This window comes from Scatophagus argus, chromosome 23 (assembly GCF_020382885.2).
Source record: "Scatophagus argus isolate fScaArg1 chromosome 23, fScaArg1.pri, whole genome shotgun sequence".
NCBI classification, from domain to species: Eukaryota; Metazoa; Chordata; class Actinopteri; family Scatophagidae; genus Scatophagus; species Scatophagus argus.
Window position 1 is genome coordinate 13308654 of NC_058515.1, and position 23072 is coordinate 13331725.

General features: G+C 44.3%; 1 protein-coding gene and 1 long non-coding RNA gene across 3 annotated transcripts in view; one reads left to right on the forward strand and one right to left on the reverse strand.

Moving 5' to 3' along the window:
* Nucleotides 1–23072, reverse strand: part of LOC124055005 — a 50740-nt gene that overhangs the window by 13520 nt on the left and 14148 nt on the right. For both annotated transcript variants that reach the window (XR_006842519.1, XR_006842518.1), the window contains exon 2: nt 3218–3284. This is a non-coding gene — a long non-coding RNA (uncharacterized LOC124055005). The remainder of the gene's footprint in view (nt 1–3217; nt 3285–23072) is intronic.
* Nucleotides 1–23072, forward strand: part of tnfsf10l (TNF superfamily member 10, like) — a 43496-nt gene that overhangs the window by 2956 nt on the left and 17468 nt on the right. Inside the window, exon 2 of the mRNA XM_046381592.1 lies at nt 16314–16463. Within this exon, the coding sequence (XP_046237548.1) occupies nt 16314–16463 (150 nt within the window). The remainder of the gene's footprint in view (nt 1–16313; nt 16464–23072) is intronic.

Sequence of the window (23072 nt, forward strand, 5' to 3'; positions counted from 1 at the left end):
GAGTAGACGGTCCAAAAATGTGCAGTCAAGACCTTCTGATCCTATAAGCGGGTTTGCTCGTTGGTTTCTGAACTCATCTTCTGAAGCTTCTCTAAAATGAATCGTTTCACGTGTGAGCTTCGCATTCAAAACGCTGCACTTGTAGTTCGCTGGTTATCGAAGGGACATCTCACATCGGATAAGTCCTTCGTCCCGTCTTCGTCTTCAGCCACGCTGCAGTTCGTACCGCCGCTTGTGTCAGCGTTGAAACCTGATGAAATGACATGTTTCATGATTCCCGTGATGCGGGCTGGCATGAAGCTACGATCTGTGTGAGCCCCCGATGTCTTCATGTGCGGCGCGTTTTTATGCAGAAATTTTACGTTTTTACGTTGTCGCGTCATTTGTGTTGATTAGCGTGAGATTTGGGATTTGCACTGAGTTATCTGTGTGTGTGTGTGTGTGTGTGTGTGTGTGTGTGACTGGAATTCCAATCCTTACACTTCACTGGTCCACTTTATTATTGTTTGGGTTCACTGATAGGCTCTGACTCACCCTTACATGCAACAATACACCCAGTGTGTGAGTGTGTGTGTGTGTGTGTGTGTGGTCTGATACACAGAAGAGCTTAAAGTGGATGCACAAGGTGTGTGTGTAGATGTGTGTGGGAATGTGGCCCTCATAGCCTCCTAAAAAAAAATAAAATTAAATTAACAGTTTCTTTTTTTGTTTTTTGTCTGTGTGATAACAAGGTGAAGAAAGTCCTGAGAGATACTGAGATTTTTTGTTAGGTTCACAGTTTTGAATCAGAGTCAGGTTTTGTGTGGGATCTGGTGTTGGGGTTCGGCTACAGCAGGTTAACGGCTGAACTTAAAACACTTTGAAGCCGGGCAGGATAATCAGGACCATATTAGAGGCCTTCATGACCGTATAATTAAATTTGAAGGTTTAGAGTCGGTCAGAAAGCCTGGACTCACATGGATTGTTTCAGACATTTTTTCAGTGGGGTTTGGCACATTTTTAAGCGATCAACTCGGTTTTGCGTTTACACGTCGGCGCCCGAGGGCAGCAATTAGTCAGTCGGCAGAAAATATACCGACAACAACGCTACACTGACTAGCATCTGTTCCTGATGTCAACAATGCAGGTCAACTGCCGTTTCTGACTGTTAATCTATAAGTTTAAATTGTTTAAACTTATAGATTAAATTGTGCCCAATTTTTGCCTGTTTTGAGGGTTTCCTTACTTTCAAACTAGTCGACCAGTCTAAAGTTAAATTAGCAGTGAGGAACATCCACCCCTGAGCCTGTTTTAAGCCTCCCTGTGTGGTCACTGCCCACATGCGACCTCCTGTAGCCTGGTACAGACCAGCAAGGGCCAGCTGCTCCACCACCACATAAACCTGCTGTATGTTTAGTTTCACACTGGATCAGGTTTTATTAGCTAAAGGAATCAATGGATGTAAAAATGGAAGTGTGTGTGTGTGTGTGTGTGCGTATGTGTGTGTGCGCGTGCATCACAGGAGGTTCGACCTTCAACCTCTCCTCCTCAAAATGGACACAAACACACACAGGTGAACACACAGACGCATGTTTATCATCAGCAACCAATTTAGAGTCAAATCAAACCTCTCACTGCAAATATTTCGATTTAACTCAGAGCAACTAATATAAACCTCCCACACCAGACCCTGTTGCCAAAACACACAGTTCTCCCTCTCTCCTTCTTTCTCTCTCCCCCCCGCAGGCTCTCCCTCTGTGTGTGTGTGTGCTATGGTTTGAGTCCACGTCGCAGAATCGGGTTACAATCAGTTTTAGGGCTCGGGGGATGGGAGGACGGATTTTTCAGGAGTGACACAAGCAGTTGTTTTACTTTGTGAGGCAGAAGTACAGGAGCAAAGTGATTGTTTGGCAGTTGTATGGTGTGTGTGTGTGTGTGTGTGTGTGTGTGCACGATCTCCAAAGTTGCGTAAGGTGTTCGTATGGGTGTAACACGCAAAAGAAGCAAGAGGGAGAGCACAAGAGGCTGCACTGACACACTTAAGGCTGAGGGAGGAAGATTTGACCTCGATTTTCTTTGCTTTGTGTCCTCGTGACTAAGTGGAGATGACAAGGCCAAAGCGACGTCAGCTAAGTAATCTCTTGAAATTCCCGTGTCACAGACATTCGGGCGGAATTTTCCGATCTCCCAGTCCAACCTGTTGGATTTCAAGAGGTGGATCACTTGATGTTTTGATGGCCCAGTTTTGTCCAGAGGAACACACGTGCATAAGGAGCCTCGCGGAGGCACATGAACCAGACGCGGTGTTGCGTCTCTGCACAGACCTGCATGTTTTCGTGGCCAGGTTATTTGGATGAGGATGAAAAGGGAGGCAGGGATCACAGGAAACATGAGTGGGCATGAGAGCTCAAAGAGACGAGGGTGAAGCAAGGAGATGCTGATGCTGCTGCTGCTGCTGCTGATGATGATGATGATACATGCAGATGAAAGAGATTTTGGCAGCAAAATGTGGGTTTGAGTAAGATCTGAAGGAAAGTGCTGGATGAAGCAGATGCAGATGTGATACTGTCATACTGTGTTTAAAAGCTTTCAGGGGAAAGTCAGGAATGTAACAAGCTCCAGTTTAGCAAGAAAAAAGTTTTACAGCACAAAAATCTTGACAACCTCTGACAATAAAAACCACAATGTATGAAGTAACAATACAAAAGATGCCTAACATGTTAACAATACATCTTTAGAGGTGCTGGGAAGAACCAGCCTTGTTGTTTACCCCCTTTGTTTAAGCTAAGCGACGTGGCTGCGAGGGTTCAAACCAAGAAATGTCGAGCAGCACTAAGAGATACCAAATACCAGCATATGCTATCAAACATGTCGGCTCGCCTCACACTCACGCCGACGGAGAGCTGCTACGAAGAGTCCGCACACGTCCTCAGTTTAACAGTTTGACACGTGAAAACGGGATATTTGAGTTCCCACGTTGGAATGCTCATTAGGATGTGGCCACAGCTGTGTGTGTGTGTTTGTGTGTGTGTGTGTGTGTGGCAACAGCTGGTTCTGTGTGTTATCACTTTGTTTGCTCAGTCAACGTGGCTATAAAGTGCTGATAAATGCTGCTCTTGTGATTTGAGGGAACTAAAAGCTCCTAATAAACGTCTCCTGCAGCTGGTAGCTGATATCAGTGGTGCTAAACGTTCGCAGCAACACGATGTTTTCAGTTTGTGTCTTTACTGCTGCTTACCTGCTGACTGCACAGTCAGCTGAATTCCTGTTTCCAGCGTCCTCATATCGGTTTTCACCCTCTCTGCCTGAGAACACAAAGCAGTAATTAAATGTCATGTATATCCAGTTATTAATCTGAAGATTATTTCATCATGTAATCAACTTCTGGGTCAATAAAAAGTCAGGAAATGCCAGCGATTAAATCTCAGTGCTCATGGTGATGTCTGCAGAGGTCGAAGAAACCTGAAAGCCATTTAATTTACTGTCAAAAAAAAAGAAAAATGATGCAGAGTAACGGAGCAAATGCATGGGCGTTTCCTCCCATGTGAGGTTTGATAACGAAACGCAATGTCTGTTCAAGAGAATGTATGTAATAGTTTACAGCGTTACTAGTAAACAGATGGTTACAGATGGATGTAAACTGGGGAATATAAATTCACCTCAGCACTGACCTCTGACTCTTCCTCTCGTCTGTCCATCATCCCTCATTTCCCATCTCCACTGTAAGGGCCCCATATGGCTCCCATCACATGGAAACCAAATCCTTCCCATATTTTCTACTCATGTATCATATCTAAAGAGAGGTGGAAGCGAAGCTGCTTGGCCCTGCCTGTCCAATGGAACCACAGCTTCAGCTTTACATTGCTGATGATATCTGGAGAGGAAAAATGGGTTTCCAGAGGCGCGAGGGAGTGTTTCTGACAACGAAAAGCAGTATAGATTTTCTTCGAATGAAGTCACAGTTTTCATGCCAAAAAAAGAGACAGTTTTGAAATATTTTCCACAGAATATTTAAACTGCATTAAAACATCACGGCATCCTGAAAACTCACCACCAAATTCCATTGAAATTCATTCAAATTGAGCAGCGACACACACAAACAAACGCACACCTCTTCAATAGAAGATGAAGTAGTAAACATGCACTTCAAATCTCCAAACAGTGAGTTGACTCTGACGAACTTTTGTCATACCACAAATTTTTCTCCTGTGCCTTCTGGAGCTGAAGTGACCGCTGACCATCAGCCCACCAGTTATTCCACAAAGGAATAACAACCACTTTGATATTAATCATTTAGGTCAGCGAATAAAGTCCTTATGACTTCCAAACTCCAACTAACTAACTCATGATGGTCATTTCTCACTGTTAACTATTAACCGATTCATCGAGACGCAAACTTCTGCTGTGAGCGTTTGCATGCAAACTATAAATTAAGAAAAGTTTCAGCCGAAAATTCCTCACCAATGTTTTCCTGCGTCAGACACACACACACACACACACACACACACACACACATTTGTTCTCTATGGGTGTTTTGAACCCAGTAACAAGACCCTCCTGTTCCTCTGTCAGCACTCATTGCTGTACCGATCAAACAACCAGTAAGCCACTCTTTTCCTCGCTGTGGTCTAATCTCTCCCAAATCATCTCTTCTGTCTTTCCACCCACTTCCACAAGTTGCCTCCTTGTCTAAACCTGAACGCTGGCCGTCTCTTTGTCTCCCTCGTGTCTCAGTGACTGTGAAGAACGCTGCGGTTTTGGCTTTTAACGAAAACCATCATCATTGCTTTTGTAGATCAGAAACCCATCAAAACATTATCGCCGATGTTCCACTTCCTCAGCTCTACAGTGGGCTCCAAAGTGCAGATGATCTTTGGCTCGGGGTCTAACGGCACAACGCTCGCTCATTAGGAGCTTGTAAGGTTCTTGGACGTGTGCGAATGGAGGTCATCCATGAATCAATGATGCAGCCGCTGAGCGAGGATTTGGCTTTGTGTGCAGCTGCTGGATGGAAAGCCTTAGTAAGAGAAGCTCTGGGGAAAGAAGTGAAATCATGAAGCTGTCAAAGCTTCATTTCAGTGTGTGACTTTGAAATGATGTTGTCGTTTTTGGTAGAAGTTTAGTCTGTTACACAGTGGAGGTGAAGGTAGGAAAGCAGATGTTTTTGGCTCCACTGTAAGATTACGGCACAGTTACGCCGTCATTTAGCTCTGTAGGAATAAAACTCTGGGCGAACGAATCTTCAAACTGATTGTGTTTATATCTACATCAGGACAACTTTGACACTTTGAAAGAAGTCAATCCTTGACTTTGGTCTGTCTTCATATCTTAAATGACTGGAATTCACGGTCTTAAAGTTCTCCTGGCATCTATTAAAACCCTAAAAACTTACTCATCAAAATTACACATGTAGTGCTTTACATTGGCTGACTTTGAATGCATATGTTACACATGATATCAGCGGCACACTGCTGTTCCAAAGCGAAAATGCTCAGCCACGCTGTTGACTGTTATTTAACTCATGATAGCATATGAAAAAGATCATACGGACATGCTAACAAGGTTAAAAGTTGGATTTTCATTGGAATGCTTCCTTATCACTTGCAGAGATCTAACTCAAACATACCAAGACTTTTCAAAGAAAGGACATACTGTATTTGCTCAGACAAAATTAATCCAAGTCTTTTTTCCACAGATAGCTAGTTGGATGTCTTGGCCAAATCGATGATTGTGTTTCTCTGCCGACTTGTATGGAGACCATGAATGTCTGTACACAAATTTGATGCCAATACCTTTAGTAGATGTTGATCAGGATTCATCCTCTGTGAACCATGAATATCTGTAGGAAATTACAATCTGTCTGATTGTTCCTCTCTGCGTTTGTCCCAGGATGAAGACAAAGGCCTTTTCTGTAGTTTTGAAAATCTGAGAGCATACTTCCTTAGCCATAAGCTCAGGTCGCAACCTCGACCTTCTCATATGAAGGAAGGAGTTTTGTTTTCAGCAAGACCTTGAATGAACTTCAACATCCCACTTTAGATTCTCGGAAAGGTGACGGTATGTGAAAACAACATAATAGTAGCAAAAAATCCCATCAGTATTGCTAACATATTTTCTGACATTTAAGAACTGGCCAATGTGTGAGCTGGCAGCGAAGGCGGCGTTCAGCGTTTCTCACGCAACGTTCAAGATGTTTCTCAACACGCTGCAGAAATGCACCATGATGGCTTTAACTGGAAGGTGAAATGTGAGCACACTGACAAGCAGCAGCTGCAGAAATGGCCTTTCGAAGTGTCAGGCTGGTGTGGCTTTGAACTGCGCTGTCATGCAGTCCATCTGGTTTTGCCAACTAAGAGTGGATGGATCCAAGTCACAGCTGAAATGGCCAAAAAAAAAAACCAAAACATGTGGGATCCGTCCTCTTGAGAATTTTCCTGTCATCAGGAAATATTAATGAATCTAAACCAAGTGCACACATGCACTCGCCATGTAGCTGATGACACCATCAGCTCCTCATTTGTCATAGCAGTAACTACACAGACTCGTGCATTGATGACCACACACAGGAGTCAAGTCACTGCGCCTCCATTTCAGCAATTTTCTTCCCAGTTTATATGCATTTATTAATTAAAAGGATCGTAAAGTCCATTTTAGAAAAAAAAAAAAGCTTTATATAAAAAGTAAACGCAGTGGTAAGCATTTGGCATTTTCACTCCCCTCCTTGTTCGGCCTCTAACCTTTGTCTTAGAAATAACCTTTTCAGCCATTCAAACTGCCCACTTTATTGTGTTTCTTCGCTCTTGTGGGGACGTCTGGACCCCACCAGAGAAAACGGAGATCACCTACAATTTGTACCACTACAATAACACTTGTAAAGGCCCCTCTTGAGTCATGCTTGCTCACCGCCTCCACACACAGAAGCACATTCAGAGAAACGCTTGCCCACCCATGCTGGACCTGCCCACCCACAGGCACCCGAATGGACCCCACAGCAACATGCTGACCCAAACTGTGTTTCATTTAACAACTTCCATTTGTGTGCTTTCTATTCTAGCATTGGCCTTTTATACTTTTCTTCACTTTATATTTCCCAAATACGACCCATACGGCAATCATCCAGTGGAGGAAACTCTAATATTGAATGCAGGCTTATTTGCATGAAGCAGATGTGCAGTTAAGCTAAAACCACTTGTTTAACCTGTCAAAACTACAGTTAAAGAATGTGAGGTTACCTTGGGTAAAAGTGTTCACCAGGACTGCAAATAACATCCAGCTGTTTGTCTGATTTATACTGGTTGTCAGGTAGCAACCATTAGGATCATTTTCAATTGCTAGTTGCATCCCAATTTGGGGCTGGCGCAGAAGTCCACATGTCTACAAAGATTACATAAACAACAATACTTCAGCGGTCCCAAATGGACCCAAATGTCTGAATTTGGTGGACACAACAGAAGTGTCTATTGTGGTTCTCGGTTATTTGGAGGGTTGACAAGAATTCATGTCAAGTCTTTGTGCGCAAGTCATCAGTCACTGGTGAATATTTCACATGGAGTAGAACAAGAAAACCCTCCAAGGCTCTAAGCGTGGAAGCCAGATGTAAACACCATTGTTTGCTCTTCGTATTAGCCTGGACATTACGCATTACAGATAAACAGAAGTCACGCTGATAGATCTGATGCACTGCTTGCCAGTTGTCCAGTATTTGTTTTAGTTTCACATCACATCTTTACCAGCCAGTATTGAAAGTTTTGGGACGACTGGAGATGACCGATGCGCCTGAATTAGTCACCATTAGTTTTATCTTTTCTGAGATGTGTCTTATTTTGGGATTAAGAAATTCCAGCATGCGAGCACACACAGCTCAACTCTCCTCCTTGTAAATCGCTCTGTATCTCTGTCACATCAGTCGCCTCGAGCATTTCTGTCGGTATGTGTGCACAGGTGACTGAGACAAACTGGAAAGTCCTGACCTCTTCCCGCTCTCTTCTCTTCCCCATTCTGAGCCAGATGACAAGAACCAGAAACTTAACCCTTGGAACGAGAGAGCACAGGTTTATGGCCACTCTTAATTTCTCAATGCCACTAACTTAGATTGCAGTCCACACTCCCATAAACAGAGTTACAATAAACTCCCACAGAGAGCCTGCGTCTTTATCACAACTAATCTTAACTGCTCCCTTTTTACCCAAACAGTAACATTCTCAATTGTTTTGAGGAACAAGGATGTCAAGAAGAAAGAAAGAAACGACCGGAATATCAGCAGGCAGGTCCACCCTGCTTTTGTACGTCTCTAAACTTTATTTAAGCTGGATGGACTCCAAAACAGCAAAACTGACAAAGGGAGGTCATAGTTCCTCATGCAAAGGCTGGGAGTGGTTTTCTGCTTTTTTGTTGCAGGGTTGTGTTCACTATCACAAACCTGTGAGCTCTAAAGCCTCAAGCACATGTAGCTCACCAACAGCATTCCTCACTGAAAGGGAAAGCACACATGTAATTTCCTCTGAGCTGATTATAAAACAGACTGCAGGAGAAATAAATGTGAGGACGAGGCGTTTTCGGGTCAGATTTGGTGACGAACGGTTGCTCATTATCGGACAATGTGCTGCACTCAGCATATATCTGCATGTACTTTTGAAGCTGGAGCTAACCTCTGCACTTTCTCTCTTTTGATTGTGTGTGGTGATTAAAGTCACACTTTCTCCAAAATGAAGACCCCTCCCCTCCTCGTTTTAAAATGACTCTTAAAGCTGCAATCAGAGCAGCTTTCATGTAAGCTTATCAGCAAAATGCACGCTGATTCATGTAAAAAGAGCAGAAATCAAAGCTGTGACCGTGAGTGACGTCACTGCAGGGCAGGAAAGATGAAAGAAATCTGAGCCACAAAAATGCACACTAAAACTGGGAGTGAGGATCAACTAAATGGCCAAAATGTGGTGAGAAACTGCAAAACTCTCCTGTCATTCAGGATATTTTTCTTTATTAAGGATTTCATTTTTTACTCATCAGAAGATTGTTTTTAAAAATGTCACCTTGACCCTGACAAGCCAGCTCATCTCTAGGGCACCTGCTGCTGCTCTTATCTTTAAGGGAAAGACGAGTGAGCCATTGAGGCGGGGAGGAAGAGCTTGGAAGTTTTGGAAGTTTAGAGTCACCTTTAGGACAGGGCTGGGACTTCCTCATGTTTGAAGATGAAGAACAATTTCTGGATTCATAGTGCGAATGTTTCATACATCTGTGTGCACTCTCCAGAGCAGCAGAATAAGCCTCCCTTTTGATTCGAGTCCACTGGTCAAAAGCAAGTTAAACCCACAGAATATACATATTAATTCAGTTGATTTATATTTGAAATCTTTCCTTGTTCCTTTTTCCTTTGTTGTTGTTGTTGTTCCTGAAGGAAACCGATGCTGGCATGTTAGGTCGCATGCGGTTGCACGAACCCATGTTGAAAACAGTGGGTTGTGCTCCCCAAACCCTCTAATGATTGTGCATTTGGCTCGGATGTTCAGAATACTCCCCTGAAAGCCTTTGTGTATGTGTGCTGAGCTCTGGCAGCCTTTCTGTGAGGGAGAGTCTGTGTTTTCGCTGCAGACAAAAACTTGGCCGGCACCGCGAGGGGAGGTAGAAACTCATAGTTTATCCCCTCCTAGAGATCCAAATAGCAATTTTTTTATTTTATTCCTATATGTGTACGGCTCGCGGTAAAAAAAAAAAGTCAGAGTATTGTGCCCGGGCTGATTGCTCTTTAACGTGAGTGATTGCTGAGAAAGGTGCTGGTCATTAAACGAATCAGACAGCTTTAACAAATAAATCAATGTCAGCACCGCGCTGGCCGTCTGCCAGATGCACTGAAACCCTGAAGGAATGACACACACACACACAAACCTGCTGACACACACATGCATTTACATTAAATACCTTAACAAATTATGGACATAAACTCCCGAGCACAGTAACACACGCACGCGTTGTGAAATAAAACCTAAAACTGACACATTCTCACCCGCGCACACACACACTGTACCTAATCACCAGGAGCTTGTACGGCCACGTAAACACGCCAGTCTTCTGGTTTGGGTCAAGAAACGAAACGACGTGCGCGGCGTAGCTTTTAACGATTGCTTTGGGACGCTTTTTTCCCCACAAAAGAGAGTCGAAGTGCCGGGAGCCTCATCGTAACAGTCGAGTTGTCGCTGTGTAAGTGCAAAGGTGGTAAATCTCCAGCACACCTAAGCTCATAATCAAAACAATGTGCCAGTGTTTATGAATACACAACTTCACTAAATCAGTTCGCAATTCATTTTCCTCCCACGTCTCATAACAGCCAGCAACTGCTAATCACCACTCCTCAGCATTAATGGCTGTCAGGAAAACTACAGTATGTCTTTAAAGCAGTAAGAGCATTTTTTTAAATTATTATTCTTTTATTTTGCATGCAAATTGATCAGACCGGACTGTCGTTTAGTTTCTTTGGATTCATTCGCGTCATGTTTGACTTGTTTTAGTTTGCAAACTTTAACAGTGGAGGAAGTACATTTAAGTACAAGCAGCAATACCACAGTGTAGAAACACTCTGTTACAAGGAAAGGTCATGCAGTTCTTACTTCAGAGAAGTACATCACTTTAATGTTGAAGCTGCTAAAGGTGGTTCAGCTACATGTTGTATTATTAAACTAAATCTGCAACTTTCACCAGCAACTAAAGCTGCCAAATAAACATAGCAGCAACATTTCCCTCTGAATTATCACGGAGTAGCAGAAAATGAAATTATCCAGCAAAGTACAAGTCAGACTAGAGACACGGAGGCAGCAGGGCGTAACTCAACATGAGTAGCTGGCTCCAGTGTGTTGTACTTCACTTCTGGACTTGTGTACGTCCCTGCCTCTGTGTTTGGCTGAAGTTATTTATGTGCTGTGCCGATGCAGGAGAGGCCTCAGCTGTTGTTTCACCCCGTCCACTGGTCCTGTCTGTCTCATCACAAGGCTGAGATACAGCCAGCTCTGTCCCTCTCTCTCTCTCTCTCTCTCTTCCCTCTTGTGCCACAACACACACACACCCACACACACACACGAACATACACACTCGGTCCAGACCTCTGGCCTGCTGGACTTGAGTTACGTGGCCACCTTCTCCTCTTGCTAATCCCTTTAAATGAGAGTTTTGGACTGCCAAAGAACACCCAGACAAGCATGCATACACAGACACACACACACGCACACACACACACTCATGCACGCGCGCACACACACGCACAAAAGTGTAGCCGGGTTTCCAAGTGGCCCTCTGAGATATTCTTTTCAGGGTTTGGTGTTCAACGAGGGCCAGCCAAACACACACACACACACACACACACACAATTACACACACACTGAGCGACAGGCCACACACACACACACACAGCTAATACATATACACGCACACACATACACGCAGAGACTCACACAGGGAGGGAACAGTGAAGCATTGTTCAGTGCTTCCTGAGAGGGCCGGCATCAGGATCACAGGAGCTCTGTCAGCCTGGACCCTTCCTCTCTCCGTCTGTCTCCCTCTGGAGCCCCGTCATCCAGTTCACTATGGAGAGCCATGAGAGACCACATGTCTTCTGGCTAAGATGGGATTGAAAAAAACACAAAAACCCTCAGATCATTCAGGCGTGTGTGCAGCTCTGCAGTTTCACCACAAAACAAACTGTCGAGAAAAGCCCGTTCGCTCGATGTAAACGTGTTAAACAGATTTTTGTGGGTTTAGAATGTCTGCTTCTGCCAAAGAAAAAAGAAATAATCTGTAATCCTTCCCTAAACTCAGCAATGACAGATCAGAAAACATGCAGTATAAGAGGGTTTTAGGCACGAGGAACTGTTGAATTTGTCTGTCAGCGTTACATAGAAACTGAAAGCCGCCAAGGCCACGAAGACATACTCGAATCCACCTCAAAGACCACCAACATGGCCGCATGACGCCGTAGCGCACCGCTTTAGCTGAGTAAGAATCTATGTGAGGTTGTGAACAAACCATATTTACAGATGCTCTCGTCCTTTTCTCTTCTTACATCTGAGCCAAAATCACACATTCAGGCATTCGACCCAGCGGAGAGTTACATCAGATCCCGTGTGTGTGTGTTGGTGGTGAATGTTTTTAGCATGTGTTAGCCTACGTTTGGCTGTTAGACGGGCCCGACGGACTCATTGCTTAAGAGCCGTGGAAGGACAAGACATCAGCGTCAACTCCCTGAGAAAATACGCCCCTCAGGGGACGAGTTACAGGGACGAGAATTTCGGTTTCCTGCCAAAAATGGAGATACGCTCTTTATGAGGGATGAAGTCTGCAGCTTTAAAGAAAAACTGCACGACTGCAAAGCAGATCATGGGCTACTAACCATGTTAGGATTCCTCTTAAAGACATTAAAAGTAATTTATCAAGTTTTTGATAGACATCAGGTCGGTTACACACCTGAGGATGACCTGCTGTCAGCTTACTGATTCGTTAATGTTGAACCACCTTAACTAGTACCTGAAATGATAGCTAATGGTGAGAGATTTGCAGATTTGGCTCAGCGGAGTCAGGACTTGGCAAAGACAATCCGCTGTCAAAGGGGGGAGGGTCTTCTTCAGACAGTTCCTCTTTAAAAGCTGTGGAGCAGTTCCAGTTGCTCCCAGGGCATGGCAGGGATGTAGAGGCTGATCCCTCCCTCCCCATCTCAGGAGGCCTGCATGTCTCTACTGGTCTGGAGAAAATTTTCCTTACATTTTCCTCTCTGCTTTCCAGCAGTTTCGCGAAACCAAAAGCACAATACGAGTACAGGAAATAAAATAAAGTCTACTTTCTGTTCTTTGGCCTCAAAAGGAGCGCTGTGATGCAAGTCAGCGACAGGACGATGTAACGGAATAGACAAAAATACACAAAAAGCTGCAGACTTGCAGGGTTTTCGGCGTGCCAGAAAAAGTAAACGAAGACCCTGCGGGGTGACCGAAACCGGATGAAGGAAGAACCAGCTTTGGTACTGTGGTGGTGCAGACTTTCAGTTGGAGCCAGACACCAGACAGCTCGCTGCTCAACCAGTACATCACGACTGAATGCAGAAACGACCGCTGAGAGGAGAGTTCGCACTGAAATCTCTCTACAACTACTGGATGGATTAAACTGGGTACACAAGTCCTCAGTGCCCAGAGGCTGAACCCTTGTGATGTGATTTGTGCTGATTTGTGCTTTTGAGTGACATTCCCCTACAATTATTGGATGGTTTTCCATTAAAACTCCCCCTCAGGTTGATCTCTAATAACATTGCTGCTCTTCTGACTTCTCATCTAGCACCATCAACGGGTCATTTATGAGCAAATACCTGCAAAAATACCTGACATCCCCATCAGCCCCAGCCTGTGGTTTGTGTTTAATGCTTTTATTAGCAAACGCTGGTGTGTTAATATGCTTATACTTAAACTCAGCATGTTTGCTTTGTTCATCGCAAGCTCGGCAGAATACATCAGACCAGCACACCCGGGAAGTTTGGTTTGCCACAAAAAAAGACCATTAGACACAGTAAAATGGCAGCCGGCTACAAAACAAACCGACACAATTCAGTTAGTTTCTACATAAGCCACATGTCATGTAAATGTATGTCCACTCCTGCCATATACTTTTTTTGCAGCTTAAACACAGGGAAAAGAAAGCACATGAGCGTGAAGATAAAGTTTCTCTGTGTAGCTCGGTTTTGGCCTCTGGCCTCGTCTCCATACACTAATGGAGCGGAAAGTTTTCTCCTCATCTTGTCCTGCACACATCGCTGCATCAGTGCAGCTTTATCTCTTCCCCAGCATGGATGAGAACCTCCCTACTCTCCCTGTCAAAACGTAATGGACACACATGCACGCCCTGCAGAAAGCCTAACCTTTTATTCTCACATACTGAAGACACTCCTCAATTAATCCTTCAACCAGAGCCACCAAAGCAGGGAGTGTGTTTTTGGCAGAGGCGTGAGGAAGAAACTTTCACTCCATTAGTTGCGACTCGGCTCCGCTCATGCATGTGTGAGCCTCCCGGACTCTTCTGCTGGTGGAAGCTGTCATCACGCACTGCTTTGTCTCTGCCCCGACTCCACCGTCAGCAGTTCTTTTGTTCAGATCTGTCCTGACTGTACGCAGACGACCTGCCGCGCTTCCTTCTCTCTCATCGCAGTACTGAGAGACATCAAAGAGTACATGGATACACGAGGGGGAATACTGTGGGGATTTTTTTTTCTTTAATACTTATTACTTACATTTCAGGTTCAAATGTGCATCCAAAACACTTAAAATCAGCTTGACCTTGACCAGAATACCATTAAAAAGCAGCTTTAATGTTAATGTGTCGGTGATAACAGTCCAAAATTATACATTAAATACGCTGAAAGAGGCTAATAAGAATAATGAGTACTGGAGAGTGTTTTTATATTGTTCTGTTGGAATTTTAACATTGCCCTTTGTGAATAAAAAGCAGTGCTCAGAATATTCTAGCAATGCTAAAGTGTAATAAAAAATACTGCTTCACAAAGGGGCTGTAACTGGAAAGACTGTTCCATCCAAGCCAATATAATGTTTTTCCCTCAAATTAAATTAGCATTCCTTTTCCTCGAAATGATCAAATGTAGGTTTGGTTTCGTGCTTGAACGTGTCGTGTGTAGACTACTGACACGTCACATCGTCTCTGGACTCCTGAATAATCTAACGTCGGGCCTGTCAGCGGCGTCTTTCACAACTTTGTGCTCTTTGCGTGTTTGACCTCATTTAATGTCACAAGCCTCCTGAAGTTGACCTAAATCTGGACAGCACCAACTGGAATGTGCCCCAACTGGACCGATGACATGTGCGCGTTGTTAGGCTCATTGTGATTCGTCCATGAATAGACATTTGAAGCCATTCAAGACGTGAGTCATCCTGAGCAATGTGCTGAGACTGCTGAGTTGTGGCCCCTTTCTTTCCCAAAGAAACCCTGCCGTTCCTGTAAGTCCTGCGTCCTTCTCCGCTTAGTTTGAACTCATTCGGGCACACATTTAGAGCCAGACACATCGCTAACTTCATGAGGGGAACCCACCCATGCATCAGCCTGAAGAACGGCCTGAAGAAAGCTGTGTGGCAAAGAAAGAAAGACGAGTGAGAACCGGGAGAGAGAGGAATGGGATTCATTAGAAAATGGAGGTCAAGCGGAAAGAAATTAATAAGAAATAAAGAAGAGGGGTTAAGGAGTGCAGCTCTGTAATCTCTCTCTCCTCATCAGCGCTTGTTACAGAGTCATTAGCAGGGCTTTCAGACCGTGACGCTTACAACCTCCCTGAAGAGTACACACACACATGAGCCTCCCTCGACAGTTCAGTTCCCAAACATGTCTCATCTGACCCATGAGGCCCGAAATTACATGAAAGCTTTTTTTCCCCAAAAAAGGCGTAGCAAAAGGAGAATGGAACAATTTCCCCTCCGTCCCCACCCAAGAGGAACTGTTGTTTTAATTGCCTCTTATTAGATGTCTCGTGAGGGGTCGGGTTTCGGCTGTCTGATCCAGCAGGCCAAAACATTTGGTCTCAGGTTGTATGACGCCCAGTTTTTCAGGATGGTCACACGTCCATCCACGATGTGGTTTTATTTCTTTCACTTTCTTTGCCTCGTCGTGATAAGGCAAGTACACTGAGGACAGTTCCAGTGCGTCTAAAGAAATCCAAAAATGTGCTACAGAAAGCCGCAAATGGACAAGCCTCGAGAGAACGTAAAGGAAACAAACAAAACGAAGACGAGCGATCGGAAACGAGCCGACACACGCTGCATTAGAGGAGTGCAGAGCGACTGATGGCTGGCTCGAGGAACGCTTGTTTGACTTGTAGCCACAGAAATAAATGGCTGCTTGAGTGTCCCATGAGGGCAATGAAAAGGAAAGTAATGATGTTTATATGAAATTAATGGAGCGGTCGGATATCATCAAAAAGCAGAATCATTAATAATCATTATTGCTAACGGTTTTTGTTTGAAATTACGTGCATCACTAGCCCTCTGATTCATCTAAATATGCAGTGCATAAAGTATATAAAAGTTGTGATCAAAACAGCATGTGGGACTTTACTTTCAATCATATTTTTAAAAAGTGCCAAATACGGGCCATATTTGGCACTTTTTAAATCCAGATACTCCAAAGGCAGGGGGCACCGACAGCTTTAGATTCGATTGTTTTTGTTGTTTTTTTTCTATCAAGACTCGTCCAGGTGTGAACATACATTAAATCAAACATGCTGCAGTGACTCAACGAGGAACAGTATGAAGGACTTTTATTCATTCAGTGTAAAAGTAATGTCAAATGACTGTGTATTTGTCCTTCAGGTGCGTAGCCAAGGCGTCACAGAGGAGCTGAAGTGTCTGAGTTTACTGAACGCTCTGGATAAGGACCAGGACATCCCCGACCAGCTGGCCCAGCTCTTCGGAGAGCCCTGCATCAAACTGGCCGAAGGCATAAAAGCATACATCTCCAAGGTAAGAAAAACATCACTGGCATTCAGAACAAGTCCAGTGCACATTTCATATTTCCACACGTGTTCGACCCATCAAAGCACCCCAGTCACCTCCTGACCAGGATTATTCTCAGTCTTTATACTCCAGAAATGACGCTAGAGGGCTAACTACTGCGTAATACTGCGTTTTAGAAATAATGTCTTTTAATGGTAAATAACCTGAATATTATCAGAATATTGTACTGCTATTGTCCAGTCTGCAGGAAAGCAATATGCCAATTCTGAAATATCTACTTTACATCTCAACAGTGTCAGCTAATAAAACCCAGACTGTAATTGTAAAATCCCTAAGATATATATTATGAATAATAACCCTAAATGAAGTGCGTGCCGCCGGCTCTGTTGAAGAACAGATGGAGGCTGGTTTCAGATCCAGCGAGCTGTGGGGACTGATGCAGAACTGAACCTGTAGACTGGGGTTCAGGCTAACTGAGCGTACTCGTCGTCATCATGGAGAAATCTTCAGCTGGGGAGTAACACCCATCAGATACATATGTGTTAAATTACTGTGGACGGTTTACTTTCAGACGTGCAACAAAAGGCTAAAAATTTACTGCGAGTTTCAGGTCGCTGAACAGATTACGTGGGAGGCGTTTGGACGAGACGCTACAGTGTCAAAATGGCACGTATGCAGTTTTTGACAATAATGACTATGATAAATTCAGCAAAAGTAACAATGTTTCACACTCTTCACATATTGACTTGATGGCCAGTTTCATCCCATTTCCAGCCTTGAACTTAAGTTTAACCTTGAAACAGTAAAACACAAGCCCGTATTAATCATATAAATGTGCAGCTGTCTTGGATGCTGTCATATGGTGTATGATGGACTGGGTGGAACAAAACCTACTGCTATTGGAAAATGAGAGCGCTGCAAGCGAGACACCTCATTTTTCTCAGTTTGCACCTCAGCTGGCTGCTTAACTTGTCTCCTACATCTCGCCGACTCACTTAGAAACACCCAGCAGTACACTGGAAGTTTGCAAGTCCGTAAGCAAAGAACTGTTGTTGGTTGTTGTCTTGCTGCCTTTTCGCCCGCTCTGCTCCTTGCCGGACTGTTCACCTTCACCTCCGCTTACTCAGCCGTCGTACCTTCATGGAGAATGTCAAACATGCTTCACTGCAGCTGGGGGCGCGTGTGGAGCGACGTGACCACACATGACGCAGTGTCTGGGCATTTCATATTCCACCGAGTGGTCTGTTTAAAGGGATCATATGCCGAGCAATGGATCAGTGCTGATGCCACATGATAACGGATGTTCAGATGGCGTGCAGCAGATTACAGAATGACGAGAGGCTTGGGACTTATGAGCATCTCTGGAACTTGTGTGCATTTTGAGCCTTATTTTTTTCTGTTACTAGTCAGACTTCAGAGCATAAACACTCCTGCGCCTGTTTTGCAACAAGCTTCCATCCACGTGTTCCAGCTTGCGTATACTTGAGAGTTTTGTGCTTCGGGGTGTTTTTTAAGGCAAACGTTACCACAAGCAGATTTGCTAATACATGTCCTAGCTGCGCGTGCGTGTCCGTCCTGCTCGGCTTCTGTCAGCTTTATCTGGAGATCTGACGTGTGGTGAACCTGTGCCAGACCCCGGTCAAATTCTGTTTAAGTGAAAAGTGTCCGCCCACTCACAGACGGTTGGATAACTTGTGTCAAACCTGAGTCAAGCGTTACAGTAAACTTGTCTTGTGCAACTCCTGTTGATGAAACGCAGACACTGTCAGTTGCGTTCCTTGGGCCGATTTAACACCTCTTGTGCTATGATTTCTAAGCAGATTTATGGATGATTATTCACAATGGACATCCGGGATTATGACATCCACAGAAATTGTCCATCATGTCTGAGCCTCACACAGTGTCCTCAGTCCTCTCGTCTCGCCCTCCGTGAGCTGTTTGCTGTTCTTGGGTCAGCTGTAGCTCAGGTGTGTGTGTGTGCGCGCATGAATATAATAATCTTCAGGCAAGCCACAGGGTGTCTCTCCATCTGCTTCAACTGAGTTCAGGTAGATAAACACCTGGTATTACTTGGCGCCGACGGGTGGGATCTGATCAAACAGATTTTACTATCTTTGTTTTGTACCACGAAGATAAGAATTTATATCCCAAGATGTGTATAAAGAGACAGAAGGTGTTGTATGCTGGGCAGACTGCAAAAAACCCCTTGAGGCTAATTGTGATTTGTGGTTCTCAGCTGCGTAAATAAAATTCACTTGACTTGAGGTGTGCTCTTCCATGGAAAAACACAAATCAACCCACTGTCATCGGTAGCTCTGGTAAGTACGGTTTCCTCTGGGGAGTCGCACGGTTTAACAAGTGTCCACAGAAACAAGTCACATTAATGTGACGCATTGCACTCGTACAGCAAGAAGAGAGGCCGCAAGTGACACGCATTTACATTAGACGTCCCTCAGTGAATGAGCATGAACATACCAATTACTGCCGAGAATCCCCCGTCGTCGCTCTGTTCTCACACGCACACACGCACACACACAGAGAGTCATTCATAAGAGACCACTTCTTTCATATAAGTCATCTTCTTGCAGACACAGCCAAAAGGACTTTTCCCACTAAAGTCTAAACGTCTGGAGGCTTACCACAGTATGTCTTCAACCACCTCATTTCCTACACTCACGTCTGTCTTTGTTTAAACCTGTTGTCCTCTTTCTTTAAGTCTGTCTCTCTCTTTCTGGCTTACTTTATCTGCTTCTTCTTTCCTTTTACCTTCCACCCCACCCGCCATCTCTTTCTCTGCTCCACTTGTACGATACAATCGGAGGGGGGGTCCTGCTCCATGCCCCTCTGGTCCTCACTGGACAGGAACAGGAATGTCTAGTTTCTCCTCCAGTGTACAAAATTTACATCCAATTACCCTTGTTTGAAACATTCACACATGCAGATACACACACACCGAGTTAATTCAGAGCCCATCAATTTCCATGTCAGCACGTAAGCGTGTTTTCCTCCATTTTTTCCCAACTGATGCATTTACACTCCCATCTGCTCCAGCAGAGTGTCTTTGTAACACAAAGCAACACAGCTGTCCACCTTTAGTGATTCCTCCATGCTGATTTTGTTAAAAACACACACACGCACACAACATGGTGTTATGTTATTTGTCAGCTTGCATCACTTCTCAAAAAATGAGCCGTTGAGTCGAAAAAGCCAAAGTTGTGGTTAGTTTGGGCTGCCAGACCGAGTAGGCGCCATCTTTTTCCTTATAAAATGCCTCAGTGAAAGTACTAGAGTTCCAGATTTCCAGTTTAATAAAGTTTACTACCTGCAGTATGTAACCATGACTGATAAGCTCTCATTACTTTATTTCATTTATGTCCAGTTCCATTTATCAGACAAACATGGAGTTAAATGAGCAATGCTTTCTCAAACTAAAACATACACTATATAGTATACACTATAAAAGTATTTGGACAGATGATGTTCTTCAGGGTTTGGACTCGGCCCCTGACTTCCATTGAAGGGAAATCTTAATGCTTCAGCACACCAAGACATTTTGGACAATGCTATGCTTCCAACTTTCAACAGTTTGTTGAAGGCCCTCTTCTGTTCCAGCATGACTGTGCCCCAGTGCACAAAGCAAAGCTCCATAAAGTCATGGTTGGATGAGTTTGGCAAAAACTTCCACAGAAAAACTCCAAAATCTTGTGGAAAGCCTCCCCAGAAGAGTGGAAGCTGTAAGAGCTGCAAAGCTGTCTGTGTGTTTTGAATGATATGTCTTTAAAGTCCCTTTTGGTTTGATGGTCAGCTGTCCCAATACTTTTGTATATATATTCTATATATTATAATCTAGGAGCGTGTGCACAGCATTCTCAGTTAGAGGTGGGAAAATGAGCCCTCAAATCACCCATGTTGGTGTTTCTAAGGCACAAGAAAGCAGATGGGAGCTGTGAAAAGGAGCTCAGGATCCAACACTACCGAGCGCCCGGTGAGGCCTGCTGTATGTCTTCATCGAAGCCTGCAATTGATGTAGCCCGTGATAAGCTGCCGGTGGTGCATTAGAGGCTGGTAGGAGCCGTTTTTCTTGCTAAATGATTGATTTGCTGAGCCATGTAGCTCACATGGTCCGGTTCACTGGACTTGGCGTTTAGCTGACATTCCTTAGCTGGCTCCTGCACGGTTGGCATCTGGAGGCGAAGTCGCCTCGCTCAAAGGGAACGGTTGTTTTCCATGATCTGCCTACCTGAAACGCACTAAAATGTTCAATCTAGTCTGGTCAATCCATAAGCATTCATCCATTCCCAAAGCTGCAACACAGTTTCTTATCCAGAACGTGAGCTGCCATCTTGGCTTTGATTCTGAAAATATGTTCAGAACAATAGTTAGGTTCTGTAAATGACCGTCTTGGTTTTTCAAACATTGCTGGTGAATCTCCTGGCTCCTGCTTGATACTTAAGATTTAAGATTTTCTCAGCAAACTGCTGGCAAGAAAGCGAATAAACATATCCTCCAAACTAAATGCCAGACTATTCCTTTAACCCTCAATGGTGCTGACCAGAAGCTTTTTTTGATTCGCGGTGGCTGTACTGGTGTCCTGGGCAGGTGTAAATCTCTAAGAGAGGTTCTGAGGGTAAATAGAGGTCAAGTCTGAGTGAACTAACTTGTGAGGCCTGTTGCTGCAGCTTGCTGGTGTCTGTGAGGCGTCCCAGCTGTTGCAACCAACGGACGCTGGGAGGATCATGACTTCTGGGCTGCAAATCATCTACCCGAAGCGTTTTGATCCGGTTCTCTTTTGCAACAAGTTGAACTGTTTTTGGCTTGTTGAACTTACTGTAAGCCCTGAGTGCTGGCAGGATGGCGAAACAGCGAATTGTATCCGTTCAAGTTCAGAGAAAAGAGATGACAATGGTCTCCAGACTAGTTTTGCTAACTTTGGACTTTAGATTTGCAATATCTGACAAATCCAAAGTCAAAAATGATGTCTGACTACCCACAGAAATGCAGTAAACCTCAGTTATAAGTCACAGTATGCACTCACACACACACACACTGCTGTCTTTGTGCCTTCGGGCCCTGGCACACAGTCCAGCAAGTCCAGAACAGATGCTCGGATTTGGTTCACTGATAAACTATGCGGTCTGGACATAGCTCAGCCTCGCCCCTCATGTCTGCTATAGAAAAAAACCCCCAAAAAAAACAAAACAGAAAACAACAAGCCATGAGTGCGAGACGGGCAGAGTGCTAAGAATGAGGTGAAGAGAAAAGAATGGAAAACTAATAAAACCAGATGAAAAAGAGGAGCATTAGCCCACTTTGTGTGCTGCAGTTTAATCCTCTGGAAATCATTAGAAAATGTTTTGGCTCAGCATGTGGATTCCTCTGCGGGGCACACAAGCCTCAAAACAGTATCAACAGTGAGTGAGTGATGATGATGATGATTATGATGATGTGACAAATACGTGGAGGAGATAATGATGACAGAGTCGCTGGCATGAGATGCATGACATGATGAAGATGGTGATGACTGTGCACAGACTGGTGGGAGTGTACCGAAAGATCTGAGCCGAGCGAAGCCGAACTGGAGGGAGGGAAGGAGGAATAATGGAAACCAGTGTGGAGGAAAGAGGGAAGGAAAGGAGCTGTTAACAAACCCAACCGGACCGGAACAAATAAAAGAGAAAGAGATGAGAGACGTGGAGGAAAAGAGGGGAGAAAATAAACAGGAGGAGGAGGAGGAGGAGGAGGAGGAGGAGGAGGTGAGAGGGACATCACAGTGAAGATTTAAGCTTTAATTCTCCTGTCCCTCACAGCCAAAGCTAAAAGGAGGCTTCAGTCTGAGTGGGCATCACCCAAAGTTTAGCACAAAATTGTCCCTATTGCTGTCTTTTTGTTTATTCCTCCATAGTGACTCGACATGAAACACAGTTTTACAGGACCACACCGATGATTTTGCACTGTCAGATACATTTAACATTTCTGCTGACTGTATTCCAAGGCATATAAGCATTTAAACCAAGCTGCTTCTCATCCTCGAAATCACTGGTTTCAGTTCATTTCATGACAGTCTACAAAACCTGACTGAGCTAACTGTAGCTACAGCTAAAGATAACTACAGCAATCGAGTCAGTGAGCAGCCGCTGGCTAACATACTTTACATCCATACATACTGTAAAAGGGTCGGTATTAATGCCAAGTATAAACCATATAAAGCTGGTGACTCTGGTAAACAACCAGTATGGAGTTGAAGGGCAAAAATAAAGAGACAGGAAGACGGTAAAGCTGTGGAATTTCCTTCTTTGTTCGTGGTGTTGGTGAACATATGAACTGCACATGTGCAGTTATTGTATCGTGTTGTGCACACGCATGGGTCATGTCAATGAAGCTACGATGAAGCACAGAACACGACGGGAGAAGGGATGAGAGGCAGGAGAGAAACAGCACAGGGTTTAGGATGGCATGCGTACTAAGCTCAGGTATTCCAGTCTAAAGCCTCCAGATCCAGCTGAGACCGCTGTAACTTTTCCTCCACTCTTCTCCCCTGCTGTTCTCAGTTTAAGACACAGCGCAGTAACATCTGCACCTGCTGAGATAAACTGCCAACATGTCAGCTCTCAGCTT